A 13,870-nucleotide genomic window follows, 5' to 3' on the forward strand; every position below is an offset into this window, starting at 1 on the left:
TTCATTAACATGGTGGCCCTTGGTGACATCATCCAAGCGCACATTGTTAGTTTTCACATATGACTAGTCCCCTCCAAAAGCCAGAGTGATACTGCCAAATCTAGACCCCAAAGATCTAAGCACTGCAAATAATCTAGACGAGTATTAGAAAGTGCAGGGACAAAGTCAAAAAGGAAATCAAAAGAGCGGGTATGAAAAAAGATTAGGAAGTAAAGTTAAAGAAAACCCAAAGAAAGGGCGGCACATGCAGTGGTTAGCACTGCTGCCTCACGGCACTGAGGCCCTGGGTTTGATCCCTGCCCCAGGTCACTGTCCATGTGGAATTGGCATAATTGTTTCCCTTGGTGGAGAATTCTAGAACCAGGGACACAGATTCAAGATAAGTGGCAAAAGGTGTAGAGGGGACATGAGGAAGAACATTTGTATGCAGGCGGTAGTGCGAGTCTAGAATTCGCTGCCTGAGTTGGGGGTGGAGGCAGAGACCCTAAACACTTTGTAAAAGTACCTGGACTGCACCTTAAGTGCTCTAAGTTACAGGACTATGGACCAGGTGCAGGAAGGTGTGATTAGAAAGGGAACCTGGGTGTCCTCGGGCTGGCATAGACAAGATGGGCTGAATGGCCTCCTCTTTGCTGTAACATTTCTATGATTCTATATGCGCTGATGACACCCAGTACCTCGCTCTACTCCACTGTTTCTAAATTATCAGACTGCTTATCCGACATCCGGTAATAAATGTGTAGAAATGACCTCCAATTTATATTGAAAAGGCTGAAACCATTGTTTTGGGGCCCACACTCCAAACACCTTTCCTAGACATTGACTGCGTCAATCTCCCAGGAAAATGTCTGAGAGCAAACCAGACTAATGAAATCTTGATTTCCTGTCTGCCTCCAAGGTTTAAAACAAAAATTAGAGTAGCCAATTCTTTTCTTTTCCAATTAAGGGGCAATTTAGTGTGGCCAATTCACCTCGCCTGCACATCCTTTTGGAGTGTAGGGGAGAATGTACGCCACACGGACAGTGACCCGGGGCCGGGATCAAACCCGGAACCTCGATGCTGTGAGGCAGCAGTGCTAACCACTGCGCCACCGTGCTGCCCTGACTGCCTCCAAAATGAGTTTTCAACCAGATATCTACTCCATCATGAAGATCACCTATTTTCACCTCCATAATGCTGTTCCTGCCTTAACCCATCTTCTGCTAAATCTCTGATTGGTGCCTTTGTTATCTCTCGATTTGACTATTCCAATGCATTGCTGGCTGTACTCACACATTTTATCCTCGATAAACTTCAGATCACCCAAAACTCTGCTGCTCATGTCCTTATTTACACCATGTCCCATTCGCCTATTGCTCTTGTACTCTGACTTACATTGGTCTCAGCCAAACAATGCCTTGATTTTAATATTCTCATCCTTATTTTCAAATCTCTTCATGGCTTCACCCCTCTATATCTTTATAATTTCCTCCAGCTCCACGCCATCTGAGATATCCAAGCTCATCTAATTCTGGTCTCTTGAGCATACCCAATTTAAATTGCTCCACCATTGGTAGCATACCTTCAACTACCTAGGACCTAAGCTCTGAAATTCCCTCTCTCAACCTTTCTGATTCTCTACCTCCTTTTTAAGATACTCCTTAAAACCTACTGCCTTGTCTAAATTTTAGGCCTTCTGCCCGAATATGTGTTATGTGGCTTGGCTTTCAATACTCTCATGAAATAGCTTGAGGCTTTTTATCGCATTAAAGGTATAATACGAATATAAGTTGTTTTTTACCTCATCATGTTAGGAGAAGTTTGTTCTTTTCATTTAAACAAGTGAATTGGGGAAATAAATCAAGTTTCCACAAGTGTTATACTCATTGGACCTTTTGAAACTGAGCAGCAACAGAAAAAACACACATTGTGAATAAAGTGAAGGCTGAGAATACAGTGTAACCTGTATTTACCTAGTTGAAACAGAACAGAACACTTCATGTTTTAAATTCAGTGTTGATTTTGAAAATTTACTTGGGTTCTTGCAGTATTGTTGAGAGGCCTGTGTGAAGGACATCTGTAAAACTGGGCAATCGCTCAGTGGAGACTGAATTATTTATATCACAGCAAGTTATAAGTGTAAAATGATCAGTTCAATTTTTAATTTGGCATATCAGCATCTGCTAATAAAACACCTCTGTTTGGGTTTTGCCAAACAGCATGTGGTAATGATCGCCAGTTGCAGTGGATCCCTGCCCCTATAATTCATCAGTTAAAGTTAGAAAATATCTGGGATGGAAGCATTTCCATTTATTTTGGAAATCTTTAAAGGTTGACTTATTAAGTCTTTTAAACAGAGAATTAATTCTATTGATGACTTGCGGGGCTTGGCAAATCAAATGGTTAGCAAGATATTTAATGGGCACTTTTTAACTGTTTCTGCTCTGTGAATAGTTCTGTTTAATGCTTTTGCTGGTCCCTGGCCAGTATTTCTGCAATGAAATAAGACATGAATGTGCTGTGTAATGCGCTGCTTCTACTTTGGAGGAGTGATTGTGTTGACCATGCATGGAGTGCAATACATCAACTTCCTGTACTGTCTTAGTTATTTTTGTCTATTGAGAAAAGTTGGGGAAACCCGCTCTCGTTTTGAATTTTTAAAAAATGGAATGGTATCACTGCAGGTTTGCTTAATTAGCTTCATTATGGTTGGATTAAGTTAGATTTAAACAAAGGGCAGAAAGAATGGGTGTAAGATGTTGATCTTGACACTGTAACTTTTTAAAGAATGTTGGATAATGATCAAATTCGTAGGGTGAGAATATCTTTTGTCACATGACACACCGCCCTTTTTGACGTTTTCTTGCCACAGGAAAGCCTTGGCTGAGATGCCAATAATTATACAAGGCTTACTTGCAGCCTGGAACCAATCCAGCTTGTCATCATGAAGGTTTATCTGTCGTTCATTATCTTTGGTTTATCTGCTGGATTTGTACTGGTTCTGATCTACAGTGCTTGGAATGATGGAAGTTTGAACACTTGAATGGACTGGAACACCTAATTACTGATGAGAACATTCCTTATACATTCAGATACAATTAAAATCTCTTGCTCTCTTGAGCAGGCATTAATCAGGCAAATAATTATGTTTATTATACATTATCTCTGTCACTAATGCAATTTATCAAGCATGTACGCTAGGGACTATTTAGAATCAAAATGCTAAAATGGGGCAAGTTTAGGCAGAGGATGCTGGTTCGTAGAAGGATTTAGATCAGCTTTGCAAATAGGCAAATATATTCAAACTGAGCAATACAAATGCATTAGAGAATGAGAATCCAACTTTTATGCAGTTGTAACATTTTGGAGGCTGTGCATTTCAACAAACATAAAAAATTTGCATTACAAAAATAATCTGTAGGTTAGCTAAATATTTAGTACAACTCGGATAAAATAAATAGGAGAAACTGAAATTGCTGGAAACCTGAAAATGCTCTAAGTATAGCATTGGAGGGCAGCACGGTGGTGCAGTGGTTAGCACTGCAGTCTCACAGCGCCGAGGTCCCAGGTTCGATCCCAGCTCTGGGTCACTGTCCGTGTGGAGATTGCACATTCTCCCCATGTTTGCATGGGTTTCACCCCCACAACACAAAGATGTGCAAGGTAGGTGGATTGGCCACAATAAATTGCCCCTTAATTGGAAAATGAATTGGGTGCTCTAAATTTATTTTTTAAAAGTATAGCATTGGTAAAGTAAAGAACTAAGACCGGGTCTGTCTGATGTTTCATGGAGGCAGTTGACTCGCATAGTTTACAGCCTTTTCTGTTCAGATTTTCTGTTCAGATTGTGCTGGAGAGTAATGAAATTCATTGTGAGCTTAGGTTTTAGTGAATTTCTGTCGTCGTCCTCTGATCAGCAATCAGATGGATCCAAATCGACTGCAGTGTACAAGAGCACCCATTTTTTCAGTGCCAAAATGCATCATTTGGCCGTTTATCAGTTTATAGGTTGACCCCCCTCCCTCCCCATTGTTCAGCTAATAAATGCATGTTTACGGTTATACTCACACATCCCAAAATATATGTTTAGCATTATCTTCTTCTAAGTTGGTGCATGGGATCAAGCAGGCAATGCAGACATGTTGCCAAGAAGATGTACGAGAGTTTAAGACATGCCCCCGCATGGTGAATGATGAACAGAAATGGATCCTCCTGCAAAATGAATGAAGAATGAAACTGGTTTAAAACTAAAAGTTGTAACATTTGCTCACTCATCAAATGACTGCTGCAATGAATGATTTTGGTGTTTGTGGAAAAACGGCAGGAATAGAAGAAGCAATTTGGTCAGAAGATGCCCTAGATCAAATGTGTCAGCTACTTCCCTGATGTTGGCAAGCATGTATCAGCATGGCCCTTTGAAAATTGTTAGAATTGTTATATCGTCACCGGAAATGGAAGGTGTATTTACACCTTTAAGGGGACCAATTGATGCCCTGAATCCAACAAAGTTTCAGAACAACAGCTAATTGGTGTAGTCGCTTTTTGGAATGGAAATGTTTCGTGTTGTGGAAGACAAAGATAGAGTAGAGGCTACCAAAAAACCTTGGGCAGCACAATAGCACAGTGGTTAACACTGTTGCTTCACAGCGCCAGGGTCCCAGGTTCGATTTCTGGCTTGGGTCACCGTCTGTGTGAAGTCTGCACGTTCTCCCTGTGTCTGCATGGGTTTCCTCCGAGTGCTTCGGTTTCCACCCAAAAGTCCCAAAAGACGTGCTATTAGGTATTTTGGACATTCTGAATTCTCCCTCCATGCACCTGAACAGGCGCTGGAATGTGGCGACTAGGGAATTTTCACAGTAACTTCATTACAGTGTTAATGTAAGCCTGCTTGTGACAATGAAGATTATTATTATTGATGCCAAAATTACTAGTTTATAGAGATTCATCATCAGACAGCATCAAAATCTGAGCATCCATTATGTCACATCGGTACGAGAAATGTAACATCCATGAATTTCAATGTGCCCCGCAATTGAATATGGTGATCTTTCAAAAAATTTGAAGTATTCAATTAAATGCGGAGCAGAAGATAATTTGTTGTGGAGAGATGATTATGAAATTAAAATGCCACCTCGGATCCAGAGTAGGATCCTTACCATGATGCCATAGCCAAATGACTCGGGATGAATTTGATACACTCTGGTGCCTATGATGATAGATTTGATTGTTTCTAAAACATTATAATTGTGGTTCAAACTATCCTTGTATAATTATTTCATTAGATAAACCATGACACATTGATTTAATTTGATTTATTGGTGCTATTTTTATACACATTTCAAAATGGCAATCACTTTCGCCAACATTGACGATTCACATTTTATACTGAGTCGTTTTCGGAAGGATGTTTTGAAGCTTCAGTGGTCAACTTAATAAGCCACAATTTAGGTATCTCACAGTTGTGACAGGTTCATAGACTTTTTGCATAGAACATCAAATATTACTAGATTAGACTACTGCTGACTGTAATGATCCATTCCGCAATAATAGAAATAAAATTCACTCGCAGAGAAGGAGCCCTGGGTGTGAGGTTTGACTCATGACATGCAATATTGAACAGCTTTTCAAATATATGAAATTCTCATAGAAAAGAAATAGAGTTTGCAGTGGTAGTTCTGGTAGTTTGCTTATTGCAGAATACTTCTTTTCAGTGAGCAGGCCCAGCATGCACTGAGGCACACTGTATTTCTGATATTTTGTGGTTTGTGCTAAGTTGTGTTTTTGTGGAGGCTCTAATTACTTCCAGAAATTCCAAAGCTGTGTGGCCTGTAGAGAACATTGTTAATACTAATGTTATGTCTGTATCAGCATGTAGGATGTAAAAGGAAGCTGATACCTGTTCAGTAAATGCAGCTGGCTTGAAATGAACCTGCTGAATGTATCATCTGATTGGAACTGACCTACTTGACTGAGGCATGATAAATCTATAGCGGGCTGCTGTTTGGAAACAAAGGGAGGGAGGAGGACACACTTGGTTATTTTTTTCAAACATACTTGATATTTGGGGACGGGATATCTTGTGAAATTAGTGCTTACTGTCATTGACATAAAACCCTGTGGAGATTGTGTGACAAGAGAGTAAGCATTTTGTATAATGTACTTCAGTTGTGCAATTTTAAAAAATGCTTTCTCCCTCCCCATTGTGTCCATAGTATTAATTTGCATATTTTATTTTGTAACCGTGCCCTGTTGTGTATGTACCTAAACCAGTTCAGTTGGATGCTAAAACTCCATATGTATGCACCAGTGATTTTAGTCTGGCCACGAGGATGGGATTGTGGCTGATCCCAGCAGAACAGATTTGGATTTCACAAGTTTCCTGCAAACCAGACAGGCTGAGTTATTTTGCTTAGAAATTGGCTTAAAAATTTGTACCCTGGGCGGTTTATGCACTTTCAGAAATGGCTGCATAAGGGCGGCACGGTGGCGCAGTGGGTTAGCCCTGCAGCCTCACGGTGCTGAGGTCCCAGGTTCGATCCCGGCTCTGGGTCACTGTCTGTGCAGAGTTTGCACATATTCTCTCCGTGTTTGCGTGGATTTCACCCCCACAACCCAAAGACATGCAGGAGAGGTGGATTGGCCACGCTAAATTGCCCCTAAATTGGAAAAAATGAATTGGGTACTCTAAATTTAAAAAAAATAATGGCTGCATCAACAGGTATTATTGGGTGACTAGCAGAATATAGTTGTGACTGAGAGTATGTGGAGTGGCTGGAGATGTTTTTCACATCCTTGAAGATCCTGATAATTCGGCTGTTAGTCAGGCAATGGAGAAAAGGAAAAGGGTGATATTTCTGACTGAAGCAGGCCGAGAAGTGCCTGACAGAATTTTCCTGTCCCTGCTGAGCCAAAAGATCCGCTGCTGTCAGATATTTTGTGTAAACAATCCCAAGCCATTTGAAATTGCAGAAAATGCGCGGCATGTGGTGCAGTGATTAGCACTGTTACTGCGGCGCTGAGGACCCGAGTTCGAATCGCAGCCCTGGGTCACTGTCCGTGTGGAGTTTGCACATTCTCCCTATGTCTGCGTGGGTTTTATCCCCACAACCCAAAGATGTGCAGGTTAGGTGGATTGGCCACGCTAAATTGCCCCTTAATTGGGGAAAACAAATGATTGGGTATTCTAAATTTAAAAAAAAAAGAAATTGCAGAAAACTATCAGTTTGGAATAAGGAATGAGTTGCCCAATGAGTTTATCATGGCCTTGAAATTCATTGTAATTTTGGAGAATTTAAACAGAGAGAATTATGGGATAGAAGAGTGTATGCATTTGCAGCAAGTTGTTGATATTGCTTAAATTAGCTTTTGACGTAGCTAGCCAAATAAGATTGTCCATGGATATGGCAGAACGTGACTCGAAAGAAGTTAGCTAACAACTACAGTCATGGACTGAAGTAAATAGCTGCAGCTGAATAAGCAAGGGTCCATCAAAGGCAACTAGTCTTAGCAATGATACTTAAAGTCCTGTTACCAGTATTTCGGCCAAAATTGGTTGGACACAGAATTGTCCATTTCTGAAGGTAGAGCGCTACAGTTGCAAGAAGAAGGCCATCTTGCCAAGGCATGTCAGATGTGGGTAAATGGGGGCAAAACCTGAGTGGAGGAAATGGCGCTCACTTATCACCCAACTTGCCTCTTACCTCAGACCCCGGTTATAGACCCCCTCTACTAAAGGGAACATTTCTTCCTATCCAGATAAGGTGAAGTCGTCATAGTCCCAGGTGACCCTGCTTTCCCCTTTGTGGGGAGAGCTGACTGGTGGTGATTTAACCTGAGGATCACCACACCTCGGCCGAGGGGCAAGGTTAAAAAGGAGGGCCTTTGAACCGGTACAGGAATTGAACCCACGCTGCTAATCTTGCTCTGCATCATGAACCAACTATCTAGCCTAGTGAGCTAAACCGACCCCTTATTATCTGCCTAATCTATGTCCCTCATAATTTTGTACAAGGTTCCCCCCTTCAGCCTTTTTTGCTCTAAAGAAAACAACCACAGCCTAACCAGCCTCTTTTCATAGCTGAAACTCTCCAGCTCAGGCACCATCCTGGTCAATCTCTTCTGCACCTTTCTACTGGGGAAATGGTGCTGACTGAATTGTGAGAGCTGGCTTGAACTCGATGGGCCAAATAATGGCTGCCTCATTTGCCATTATGACTCTATGACAGTAACTTGGAGTCTGCTTAATTATGCTTCTAAATCTTAAATCCATTGGCATTTGTTCCACATTTAAAAACAGATCTTCAGTATTTAAAACATTTTACCAAGGGTGTTTTACTTTACATTTATTTATGGAATGTGGGTGTCGCTGGCTAGGCCAGCATTTATTGCCCATTCCTAATTGCCCTTCAGAAAATGATGGTGCGCTGCCTTTTGAACACCTGCACTGTAGGTGCACCCACAGTGCTGTTGGGAGTGGGAGTTCCAGGATTTTGACCCAATGTCAGTGAAAGAACAGCAATATATTTGCAAGTTGAGTTGGTGAGTGACTTGGAGGGTAATTTCCAGGTGATGTTGTTCCCGTACGTCACTGCTCTTATTCTTCTAGATGGTAGCAATCATAGGTTTGAAAGATATTGCCTAAAGAGCCTTGGTGGGTTCCTGTGTACCAATGTGCATATTCGATTTTGCTTTCTTTGCGGTGCATTCCAGTGAAGACATATTGAGAAGAAGATTAGAAATATTTCAAATTTGGGACATGTCCTAATTTTGCAGACTGCTGTTACATGTGTTGCTGTATCTCAGTAGATTGTTTTGTTTCCAGCCTTTTCTATTCTGATTTTGGTGGGACAAGCAAGCTCAGCTGGAGGGGAATTAAGTTGGGGAATACTGTTGTGAGCTTAAATTGTTGATAAATTTGTGTCATCCCCTGGTCATTAGGGTGGCACAGTGGTTGGCACTGCTGTCTTAGAGCACCAGGGACCCAGGTACGATTCCGGCCTTGGGTGACTCCGAGCTCGCATGTTCTTCTGGCATGGGTTTCCTCAGTGTGCTCCAGTTTCCTCCCACAGTTCAAGGATGTGGAGGTTAGGTGGATTGGCCATGATCAATGTGTAGGGATTATGAGGAAAGGGCGGGCGAGTGGGCTTAGGTAGTGTGCTCCTTCAGAGGGCTGATGCAGACTTGATGGGTCGAATGGCCTCCTTCTGCACTGTAGGAATTCTGTGAATCTGTCCGAGGAGGAGCCAAATCCATCTCTCAGTTGTGTAATTCACATACAGGTCTATAAATCTTTTTTTTAACAGGACACCAATTATTACTAAATTAAATTAACCTCATTTCAGGACATTTGTAGCAATGTACAATTCTGTCAAAGTAGGGGTAGGGATTTTGTTCATTCTATTGTATTCTATTGCAAGTACCATTAGATTCCATCTTTTACATCTTAGTTGAATCTTGCACAATGTGCCCAGAAACCCAAGCTTGTCATTTTAAAAAAACTGTAAGAATATTTGAGCTTTCAAGATAATTTGGTTGCTGGTCTTTTGATGGATTGTCAAGTGTACAATGATGCTCCTGTGAAACACTGAGACTCTTTACTGTGTTAAAGTTGCCATTTAAATGGCAGTTGTAATAAGTTTCAGGAATGGAAATATGGTTGGCCAATGAAATCATTGATTCTTAAAAAAAATGATAGTTATCTGCCCTTCATTGTTGCAGTAAAACTAAACTCTGATGACCAACACCTCAGCTCCTAAAATTAAATCGGGCATCGTCACCAATAGCAACTCTAACAGCATAATTAATTGTTTTTCTATGCATGACCAACAGTCACACTGGCGGCAACTATGCAGTAATAAAAAGATTAAAGGTGCCATCATGTCTTATTACAGTCCAGAAAGAGCAATTCTGGCAATCAAAAAACTCTGCCAGATTAGTTTAGTGTACCTGAATGATTCCTTGATCTCCAGTGGCTAATAGCAACGCATTTGATTAACTAAATTATCTGACAGTCAACTGCATTCCAAAACTAGTATTTTCGCAGCCTCCTGGAAATGTTATGTAAGATCATGGCAAATAGGCCATCCACAGAGACTTAAGAGTTTTGTCATGAGATGTTGCTTAGCACCAAATCACTTGCCATAAGGGATCCACATCCAGATTCTATATAAATCAGAGTTAATGATTGCAGTAAAAACATGCAATTCTGGGAATAGGCCTGGCAGCATCTGTGGGGAGAAAAACAGTTTGTGTTTCAGGTCAGCCAATGAACTTGTATCAGAGCAGATTGATTAACGATTGCAGACTGGATTGTCGATCCATTTGAACTGCTGATTTTAGAACTGTTTTTCCCAGGGCAATTTAACATATTTTGGGGTACTGTTTTCAGTCTGGCAAAAACAAAGATAAGTCACGGAATTAATGGTATCTTTAGCAGCCACAGAGGAGTCCAAATGAGCGACGTAAAGAAAATTCTTTTTTTTTTTGCAAAGTAAACAAAATATACACAGTACACTTCAGGTCCCAGCCAGGACTACACACACTCTGATCATTTGGGCCAGCTTTTATGCTGGAGTCCATTTCCTCTGCTGATGGGCCCATGTCCCTCAGCAGGGAAGCCCATATTCAACAAGGCTCACGGGGAGGCTAATTGGTCCATCACTGTAGGTCTTGTGCGGGTTATAACGTTTGACTGCCTTCTTGAGGCCTAATAATGGCTCGGCCAGTAACTTTCATATGGGTCATCATATTATTCACGCCACCAACCAAACGGTCGAGCAGCATCTCCGGACGTGATAATCACAAAATGCAGCTGGTTTCCTTAACTATGTTAAGAACTCGGTAACAGACTCCCCTGGGATCCTTTTTGCCCTGTTAAACCGGTAACATTGCACGATGACCGGCAGGGGGGGGTCGTAATGGTTACCCTTGAGAGCTGCAAACTCTTCCAAGGTCTTTCGGTCTGAGGCTGCGAGATACTTGAGGCTTGTTTTCACACACTGGGTGGGGGCTCCACAGGCAGTAAAGAGTATTACTGTCTTCCGCTCATCATCACTTATATCAAGTATCGCATACACACTGCATGTTGCGTCCAATCCTCCACACTAACATAGAATACATCAAGTCTCTCAAAGTGCTGCATTTTGAAATCAGTACAAACCTAAAACTGGTGCTGTGGTAGGAGATGACCGTTCTTCCAACGGTTAGCAGAGCCGATTGTAGCTCCACTTTTACCCTCGTCGCCAATTTAGTGGCCACAGAGGAATCTAAATGAGAGGCGTAACGAAAACTGGTTTATTGCAAAATAAACTATATACACAGTGCACCTTGAGTCCCAGCCGTGACTACACATACTCTGCTCTCATCTGGGTCGGCTTTTATGGTAGATGCCATTTACTCCACTGATGGGTCCCTGCCTCTCAGCGGGGACGCTCTTGCACAACGAGTCTCATGGCGAGGCTAATTGGTCCATCACCCTGGGTCTCGTGCAGGTTATAACAGCATCTTTACTCTCTTCCACACTGCTGAGTTTCATAAGTGTTAGCTTGTGCTAAATTTTCAAAAATCCACTTGCAGATGTGTAAATTGCCTTGTCTTCTCTTCTTTTCAGTGTGCCTGGTAATAAACAGATGCAATTTCAAGCAAAGTAAAAGTTTATCTAATTCTCCCATACAGGGGTGGCACAGTGGTTAGCACTGCTGCCCCACTGCGCCGAGGACCCGGGTTCAATCCCGGCCTCTGGTCACTGTCCATGTGGAGTTTGCACATTCCCCCCCGGATCTCACCCCACAACCCAAAGATGTGCAGGGTCACGCTAAATTGCCCCTCAATTGGAAAATTAAAAAAAAAATGTTGTTACAGTACAGCTCATCTTTGTATCTTACAATTATTCCTCAAAGCTATTCATGCCTTATACACAAATATATAGGGGAATAAAAGGCAATTTTCCCCTTTGTGATCATCCATCCACATAGATGCCCTTTCTTATAGTGTTTTGGAATTTCACTCTTTGGGCCTACCCAGAACTACGAATGTTGATCACTGCATAAAACAGAATCAACTGCTGTCAGTCATGTTCTCACTTTCTCACTGTTGGGTTTAGTTAGGACCTCTCTACTCCAGGTCTCATTAAAGTCTTGGTCCAAACATGGGCAAAAGAGCTGAATATGGAGGTGAGGATGACCATGACATCAAGCAACAATTGAGTGTGGCATCAAGGAGACCAAATAAAATTTAAGTTGATGGGAATCTGGGAGGCAAAACTCTCCACTGGTTGGAGACCTACTTAGAACAAAAGAAGATGGTTATGATTGTTGGAGGCTTATCGCCTCAGCCACAGGTTATTGCTGCATGAGTTCCTTGGGCCCAACCATCTTCAGCTGCTTTCCTTCCATCATTAGGTCAGAAATGGGGATGTTTGCTGGAGATTGCGGAATGTTCAATTCCTTTCACACTTCTCTGGATTGTACTCCACTCTGGTTTGTTTTTTTTTAGAATTAGAACAGTACAGCACAGAACAGGCCCTTCAGCCCTCAATGTTGTGCCGAGCAATGATCACCCTACTCAAGCCCACGTATCCACCCTATACCAGTAACCCAACAACCCCCATTAACATTATTTTTTAGGACACTAAGGGCAATTTAGCCTGGCCAATCCACCTAACCCGCACATCTTTGGACTGTGGGAGGAAACCGGAGCACCCGGAGGAAACCCACGCACACACGGGGAGGACGTGCAGACTCCGCACAGACAGTGACCCAGCCGGGAATCGAACCTGGGACCCTGGAGCTGTGAAGCATTGATGCTAACCACCATGCTACCGTGGTGCCCACTGATGTTGCTGCATTGCAGCTGCTGGACATGTTGAGTTCTGAGTCTGCATATATCTGTGGATTTTTTTTTCAGGCTCACTGTTAGCTATTCATAGGTTCCATCTGCCATCCAATTTTTCTTTCTCCATGAATACTTTAGTTACCCATACTGAATTTCAATATGGTTAGTCCAATTACACGTTAGATGTAATGCGTTTTGTAGGACTTTGACTGGCCCCATCCTCCGTTTGACATCTGGAAATTAAATAAGGTTACATCAGGGTACTGATTCAGGTTGTTACAGTAAATTACAAATGTATGGAGTCCTAATATAGATTTATCCTTTAACCATACTTGTAATTATTTCTATCAATGTTCTACTGTCTATCTCATTGTGTCCTTCCCCTTTTTCCTTGCAGGTTATATTTTTCTCCCTTGTATCAGGTTTGATGTTTTCCTATTGATGCATTCAGGTCATATATTCATTCATAACATTATTTTGGGAGAAAAGCTCTCGAACAACAAATTGTTAGTGAGAACATTGGCCAGAATAGTTATCAGACGCAGTTTAACTTTCGAATTGCCAAGTTAAGTACTGGTGTGCTACAATAGGAAGTAGACTGAAGGTGAATTTTCAGCTTTGAATCCCAGGACAACTTTCAGGTTTATAGCTTTAAGTCACAATTACTCAGGTGGACAATATTTCTTTTTAATGAACAGGCGTATTGCAGCAGCAAAAGTTTTGAGGCTTCACTTAAAAAAAATTGTAATAGCGAGGGACTAATTGTAGTAGGCCATGGCCTGTTTGAATGTGCATAGATGTAATTAATGAGAGACTTTGTACTGCTTTATTTTACAACAGAGCAATGGGCAAAAAAAGTAGAGTCAAAACACAGAAATCAGGAGGTGGAGCTACGGCGACTGTTTCGATAAAGGAAATAATGAATCTGATAACAGAACTGCTGCAAAGTAAGTATGCTTTAAATTACAAACCTTATACACAGTGTAATTTTAATTTATCCCTAGATGATTTTAACTTATCAGTAGGTGGAAAAAATAGATGATAGTGACTTGGCACCCT

The 13,870-nt window shown here is 41.6% G+C and overlaps 1 protein-coding gene across 2 annotated transcripts in view; it reads left to right on the top strand.

Annotated features, from left to right (window-relative positions):
- The window catches only part of setd3 (SET domain containing 3, actin histidine methyltransferase), a 158,324-nt gene that overhangs the window by 15,923 nt on the left and 128,531 nt on the right, over positions 1-13,870 (top strand). For both annotated transcript variants that reach the window (XM_038774669.1, XM_038774660.1), the window contains one exon: positions 13,652-13,758. In XM_038774669.1, coding sequence (XP_038630597.1) covers positions 13,656-13,758 — 103 coding nt within the window. In that variant the 5' untranslated portion in view covers positions 13,652-13,655. The remainder of the gene's footprint in view (positions 1-13,651; positions 13,759-13,870) is intronic.

Source organism: Scyliorhinus canicula, chromosome 2, assembly GCF_902713615.1.
Source record: "Scyliorhinus canicula chromosome 2, sScyCan1.1, whole genome shotgun sequence".
In the NCBI taxonomy this organism is placed as follows: Eukaryota; Metazoa; Chordata; class Chondrichthyes; order Carcharhiniformes; family Scyliorhinidae; genus Scyliorhinus; species Scyliorhinus canicula.